Below are 7,791 nucleotides of genomic sequence, written 5' to 3'. Positions count from 1 at the left end.
ACAATACTCCAGCTCTGGTATATTAACAAGTTTGCAACAAGATAAATCACAAAATATACTGAAATAACTATCTTTACACAATACCCTATGTCATCCCACATTATATCAAATCATATTCTTCAGATGGAAGTGAAAACAAACCTCTCTACAATAATTCAAGTCAATGTCAACACTAATCCTGGCAATATGGGGTAAAGTCCATTTTCATTTGAGTCCATTTTATTACAAAAAACAAAACAAAAAACCCTGTAAGAGGAAACAGAAATGTAATACAACTAGATACTTTGTTAAAATAATAAGCCTTTCCTGTTCTAAGGGTAGGACCTACCTATCTTCTTCCTGAAGCATACATATACAAAGTTATTTTCTAAAATCCAACAGTACCTTAGGTGTTTTTAACAACTATTTAACAGGAAAGGCCTCAATCAGCCAAAAATTTGGAAGTAAATGTTTTTAGTTAAATTTATCATCCACATTAAATAGCACACCAGCAGCACCAAAACAATCTATTATACCCAATTCCCAGTCTTAGGTTGAGGATTTAAATCTTATACTATCCTATTTAAACACTGTCAAAATGCTTGTAACATAGAACAGGCACAAAGAGAGTTAAAGTTGAGAACTGGCCCCAGCATGGTGATGACAAAATAATAAACTGTCTAAAAATAATTCACCTACCCAATCTCTTATTTTTAAATAGGGGAGTGTGATTTCTTTCTTTTTTTTTAAGATTTTATTTATTTATTTGACAGGGAGAGACACAGCGAGAGAAGAACACAAGCAAGGGGGAGTGGGAGAGGGAGAAGCAGGCTTCCTGCAGAGCAGGGAGCCCAAGGCAGGGCTCGATCCCAGGACCCTGGGATCATGACCTGAGCCGAAGGCAGATGCTTAACTGACTGAGCCACCCAGGCGTCCCTAAAATTAATTTTCAATTCCTAAACAGCCAATCAAGATTTATGATTCCAAATTCCACTTTCAAACTCTGAAACAAGAGATTCAAACAAACCAAAGCAAATGCACTAAAAAATAATTTTGTATAGGACACCTCCACCATCACCAAGAAAAAAAGCAGACATGGGTACCAAGCAAGAATGTTTTTAAAGTAAAAAAATGGAATGGGAACAGAAACCATGATAATCCATTAGGGTGAGTTCCTGCCTTTACCCTAATTTACATACTGGGAGAATTTAGTTCCTATTACTTATCTAATAAGGAAAAAGAAAGTTTTTGAGGCTAGAAAGAAATACCACACATTAAAGGTTCTGTTGCAATGTTTTAAAAAATGCTCATTTCCAAATTGATATTCTTGAAATAAAGATTAAAATCTGGAATTATGAACTAATACTAGGAGGGTAGGCATTCTGAATTTACCTTTCGGACACAATGACAAACTATCTCTAAAAGTTTAGGTCTGCTCTTTAATAATATTAGTTTATCTGTGCCAACAGACCAAGTAGATAAGCTACAATATTACACAATTTGTGGGTTTAATGACAACTTTATAAATCACTGGTAGACTATAAATTAAAAGGATGTTACAAGATCAGGAGCAATTAAACTCCATACTACTGACAACATAATTTGGAAAAGGGGCTTTTCCCAAATGATTCTCGTGTATGAATTTCTTGCCTGTAAATGCTGGGCCAAGTTTTCATCTTCCTGAGTGATTACTATAATCGTTTCCAAAAATATTGTTCTGAATTACAGGCTAAGATGACCTGAACTACTCTAAACTTATTCACATTTTATTAAGATAATAAAACGAATTAGTTCTAATGTGTTTGAGGCTGTTATAGATAAAACATTTACATACAATGAGATTATCTCCATCGAATGAAATGTGCTTTTATAATCCTAGTTTTGTAAATTTTGTAAACAGTGGCATGTGCCATCCACATTCTGCTCACTTTAACACTTTCAGACAGCTCTCATTCACAAGATCAAAGGTACAGAAATTACTACTTGAAAGCTAAGGCCTATACTACAGAAACACCCAACCTACATTTTAAAAGGACTACAGCAAGGAGACAGTACAGCCTTATAAAAACCTACACAAAATTAAAGTACCCCCCAGGTGCCCCTTGCTCATCTTGCCTACTTTAATTTCAGATGCTTTCCCCAACTTTGCCTTCATGAATCAAATCTATTTCAACTTAGAAAACATGTAAAAAGATTTAGGATTTGTTACACATCAGAAAACCCTTCTAATTTAAAAAAATTACTGAAATACTAAGTTCAAATGAAGATTCAGAAGGGAGGAGTGATGAAACACACCAGGCCTGAACACATCAAATGTGTAGTATTTAGGCCATCAAGAGTACAGTGCTTCAGCCTATTAGCATGGAAAAAACGCCTATCTGAAGCAAATGACTGTAAAACAGATCTACAATAGCAATTAGAACAGTAATTGAATCCCAGTCATTTTGTATACCATAATATAATTCTACGTTTCTAAACAGAAAAAAAGATTCTAACTTTGCTGCAGTTCATTTTGTAGTGATAAATTTCCATTTCAATCTATTTTCTTTCCTAGAAATTAACATCCTTGGGTGCCTGGGTGGCTCAGTGGTTGGATATCTGCCTTCAGCTCAGGTCATGATCAGGGGGGGTGTCCCTGGGGCATGGGGGGAGTCTGCTCCTCCCTCTCCTTCTGATCCTTTCCCCTGCCCCGCTCGTGGGCGCCCTCTCTTTCTCTCCTAAATAAATAAAATCTTAAAAAAAAAAATTAGGGGCGCCTGGGTGGCTCAGTCGTTAAGCATCCGCCTTCGGCTCAGGTCATGATCCCAGGGTCCTGGGATCGAGCCCCGCATCCGGCTCCCCATTCTGCAGGAAGCCTGCTTCTCCCTCTCCCACTCCCCCTGCTTGTGTTCCCTCTCTCACTGTGTCTCTCTGTCAAATAAATAAATAAAATCTTAAAAAAAAAAAAAAAAAATTAACATCCTTAATTCTTGCCTGTTCTAACCATTAGGTCACTGGTTAAAATGAGTAGTCATCAGATCTAAGTTGTAGTTTTAACCCGATTTTTAAAACAATTACTGTACTATATTCCAAAGAATGTGGACGATCATATTCCACACTCTTACCAACCCCCAAATTGTTACTTTTAAAATAACAACCATGTGACAAACACACCTTTAATCCTGACAGGTTATCAGTAGTATTAATTTTATTATTGACTGAAATTGACCTTTTCACAAGATTAATTTTCACACAAACTAACAAAATAAGCTCCATGAACTAAAACTGTAACAGACACGATATATCCACCTACAACATGGATAAGACCCAAAACTTGTTTGGGTACAGAAAGGGTGAAAATAAGAGCTACGGACGCCCTACACACTTAGAAATTGTTGGGCTTAAAAAACTCTAAACGAGGGGCGCCTGGGTGGCTCAGTTGGTTAAGCAACTGCCTTCGGCTCAGGTCATGATCCTGGAGTCCCGGGGGTCGAGTCCCGCATCGGGCTCCCTGCTCAGCGGGGAGTCTGCTTCTCCCTCGGACCCTCCCCCCTCTCGTGCTCTCTCTCTCTAATAAATAAAATCTTAAAAAAAAAAAACTCTAAACGATAAAGTTCTTAAAAACCAGAGCAATGCATAATACATTGCACCCCAATAATGGCAACGTAATAAATGCTTCTTGAACAGACCAGGACACGCACAAGTTTTCCTGAAAGGGCCCGTGGCTTAAGTACACTAGAAATAAAAATCGCAGGCGGCAGCGCTGTGGCGAAAAAACGACTAATCGGAAAGTCTAGAGACCTTGGTTCTAGTCTCCTGGCTCAACAACTAACTCCCAGAGTGACCTTGGGTAAAAACATTCTCTCTAGGCCTCAATTTCGTTATCTTTAAGCGAGAACTTGAAGTCCCTCTCTTACAGTATTAACTCTGTTCCAACTTCATGTGATTTGGAAAAGGCCAATAATCAATGCCAGAAAAAAACAGGTAACAAGTTAAATGGGTCAGAGTCTCCGAAGCAGAGTTATAGTGACGGGAAAGGGGTAAGTGGACCCTGACCCAGCAAAGCCCGGCGCTGGATTTGGGGGGCGGAGGTGTCTGCAGGAGGGCCGGAGGTGGGACTGCCCGGCTCCCGGCGCCGGCAGGAGGTGGAGTCGAGGTTCTCGCGTGCATTGTCCCCGGGAGGGAGCCATGTTTCTTCCTCCCCGGCACTCCCAGATGGCGGCTGGGGGCACGGGGCCTAAGCAGCCGGGAGCCCGGCGGCCTGGGGCGCCGGGCGGAAGCGAACAAGGCGGGTAAGGAACTCGGGCCCCGGAAACCTGTCTCCGGGACGGCGGCCCCCGAGACGCACCAGGAGGCAGCGGCAGGAAGGAAGGGCCCCCAGAGCGACGGTTCCCGGCTCCGCACCTCCCACCCGCCCCGGTCGGTTGGAGCGAGAAGGGAAACCATGCCCACCCACGGGCCCGGACGGCGGCGGGCAGGTCGCATCGACCACCTCTCCGGCCGCAGCCAGGCAGCGCAGCAGCGAGAAGCAGGCCCGGGCCCCTCGACCTCAGAGGCCTCGGGCCGACGCAGCCCGGCGCGCCCCGATCCCCTACCCTACTCACCGTTGGCGCGCTTGAGGGCATTTTCCGGTCTCTGGAAATAGGCCGGCATCTTGGCGGCAGGCTCAGCTCACCCGGCGTCAGCGAACTCCTTAGTGGCCCGGGCCGGGAGAGGAGACGAAGGGGAACCAGCGCGAGGTTCCACGCGCCTCGCCTGCAGTCGCCCGCGCCCAGCCGGCCAGAGACGGAAAGGAAAGAGCCACGTGACCCCCGCACGGCGGCGCCGCCGCCGCCCAGGCCCCGGATGTAGGGGGAAACGGTCCTCCGCGCGCAGGCGCGCTGCCGTCGCGCGCCCTGGCTGACGTGGCGGCGGTATGCGCCCTTCGTGCGCCCCGGTGCCTCCTCCGGCTTCCTCGGGGAAACGTATGGGAGAGGGTTCTCAGGCCCCTCTCTCCTTGAGCGAGAATCGAGGTGGGAAAGGTGATACTTGGGTCAAAGTCTCTGCCTGGCGAGAAAGAAGGCGTCTGCACAGATTTTGGACCTGCTTTGTGCGGAGTCATGCCAAGTTACAGTCAGGTCCCATCCGCCTAGGGAATGATCCGTCTCCGCTGAATGAAAATGCGGTATATATCCGTTTATCGGAAATGCATTGAGCAGCTATCGCTAGGCCAGCGCTGCTCACCACTGGTTAATAGTAGTGACCCGTCCCTTGACGGACTAGCAGGGGGAGGAGGGACGCAATAAATAAATTAGCAAGCTTATTTCATATCGGTAAAATTAAAAAGTTGCTGACACAAAGATTGGGGAATGGGAGCCCTCAGAGAAGGTGAGTTTTGAGGACAGACTGGAGACAGTAATCTGACAAGAGGGCAGGAAGTTCTGCAGCAAAACAGACTTCGCATAATGTTTGAAGAATCGTGGGAGTGTTGTAACCTTAACATTCAGCACACATCACAAAGAAACATAAGAAAAATGAGTGTTGGGGGGGAAATCAATTTCTCAGGCCGCTTGCTACAGTCTTTTATTATTGATTTACAATTTTAATGTTCACTAACGTACACCTAGAACTTGAAAGCCATTTAAACTGAATCTAATTACTCAAATCCTAGGTATGAAATTAAGATGAGTTCAGAAGAAAAATTGAGAAAGCAGCAGTGGAATAAATTGTTGCAAATTTATTACACATTATGTAATAATGGATGGGATATTCGAATGAATGACAGTACTGTATCCGGGCACAAGGAATCCACAGTACATACACTCGAAAAGCATTTTCCCCCTCATTCTTTGCCTCAGCAAAGAGGTTTTTCTATTTAAATTTATCACTATAAAGAAAGAAAACGTGGGAAATGCAGACAAAAGATACATCACAGAGTCTAAAAAAGGTTATTTAAAAATTAACTTCAGAGAGTTCTTCCTTCAAAATGCTTGGGCCACTCTAAATGTCTAAACTCACTCTCCCAAAATTAAGAACCAGACAGAGTTGAGCAACAAGTACTAAGAAGCTATAGGAACTGTTTTATGAGGCAGGATCAAGAGACTTGTTTGTGTATATAATAATTAAGTCAAAATTAAAGAGCTAAACATAAAAGCAAATATAGCTTTTAAATGCTGTAGATAGAAAACTATTAGTAGGCCATAGAGAAATGTAACAGAATAAAATAAAAGGAAACGACCTAAGTGTCAGAAAAAGCTTTCCAACATTCTTACCTTTTCGTTATCATATCTCGAAGAAGATGGTAAAATAATCTCATTGATTATTACTCATTATGTGGTAGACCTAAAACAAAACAAACCCTAGAAAATTTGGAGCAAAAAATGAAATTCAGTATTTCTGCATCCTCATTCTTTTCTCTCAAGTTAAAGTAGATGAAGCATTTGGTAATATAATAGCCAATGATCATTTAAGTGTATTAGGTACAATTAGCGTCTAGTACTTTATTTGTGAATAGTCTCAACTTCCAGGATAAATTTTATTAAATTCAGCCAATAGGATGGAATGCCTGGGTGGCTCGGTTGGTTAAGCATCTGCCTTCGGCTCAGGTAATGATCCCAGAGTCCTGGGATGGAGTCCCTGCTCAGTGGGGGGGGGGGAAGGGCTGCTTCTCCCTCTGCCTGCCACTCCCCCTGCTTGTGTGCTCTCTCTCTGACAAATAAATAAAATCTTTTTAAAAATAAATTTAAAAAAATTCAGCCAATAGGTATTAAGTACCAGCTAATAGCCATAATGCTGGTAAAAATGCAAGTTGCTTGTTTTCAAGGAGTTGATGTTTCGCTGGTGAAGATGGATGAGTACACAACGAGGAGCAAGATAGGATCTATTCTGAACCAGGAGAAAAGCATAATTACTTGTTGATTAATGCTCACTTCATAGAAAACAAGCAACCTGAATATGCTAGAAGCCACTTTAGGAAGTGTTAAAAGGAAGTGATCAGGCTGGTGAAGGTTTTTTCCCTAATCAAGCTACTTTTATACTATATATAACTGGATAATTTCTCTAATACAGTGTTCGGAGGTTTTGAATAAAGCTAATAAGATTCTCAAAAAAAAAAAAAACAGTTCTTAGTGGCACAAAAGAAGTACTACATTATACATATTTGCAACATAATATAGCTTTAAATCAAGTATCATGTTTTATAGTTTACAAAATGCTTTCACATTCATCATTTTGTTTACAAGAATGCTGGAATGAAGGTATTTACACTGAAACTAACAGTTTCAGAGAGTTAGATTACAGTTCACAATTACACATTCCTTCAACAAACCATTATTGAGTACCTACCACGTGCCAGATACGGGAAGTAAGCGCCTGATAGGTAGGTGCAAGGCAGTGAACAGGACAGACTTGGTTCCTGCCTTCTTGGACTTGGCAGCCTAGAGAGAAGAAAGACTTCGAACACTTGCACAGAACACAGAAGCTTCTTGAAGATGGAGACACCACTCCGGTCCAGGCCCCCATCGTCTTTCTAGGTCCATCTCTCACCACACTCTATCTTTCAGTGCCTTAAACAGCCCTTTCTCCCACCTCCAACCCAATGAGTGCCATCACCTCCCTTGGGACATTTACCACCACCGCCCATTCCTTGTTCTAACAACAATCTATTTCTCCACATTAATTGTCACTTCCTCCAGGATTCTTCCCTAGCCCCCAGATTAGTTTAGATGCCAAGGCATGGAGCACCAATATCATCCCGTCTTAGCACTGATCATACGTCAATGTAATTACTTGTAGACTATAAGCTCAGAGAGTGGAAGCTTTTGTGTTATTCACACTATATCCCCAATGCCTGGC

At 42.6% G+C, this 7,791-nt stretch overlaps 1 protein-coding gene across 1 annotated transcript in view; it reads right to left on the bottom strand.

Moving 5' to 3' along the window:
• Nucleotides 1–4,770, bottom strand: part of EIF3A (eukaryotic translation initiation factor 3 subunit A) — a 30,794-nt gene extending 26,024 nt beyond the window's left edge. The window contains exon 1 of the mRNA XM_081823060.1: nucleotides 4,563–4,770. Coding sequence (XP_081679186.1) covers nucleotides 4,563–4,611 — 49 coding nt within the window. The 5' untranslated portion in view covers nucleotides 4,612–4,770. The remainder of the gene's footprint in view (nucleotides 1–4,562) is intronic.
• Between the last annotated feature and the right edge of the window lie 3,021 nt (nucleotides 4,771–7,791).

Source organism: Leptonychotes weddellii, chromosome 6 (genome assembly GCF_054177405.1).
Source record: "Leptonychotes weddellii isolate Sample4059 chromosome 6, ASM5417740v2, whole genome shotgun sequence".
NCBI lineage: Eukaryota > Metazoa > Chordata > Mammalia > Carnivora > Phocidae > Leptonychotes > Leptonychotes weddellii.
This window is presented reverse-complemented; position numbering and strand designations above follow the sequence as displayed.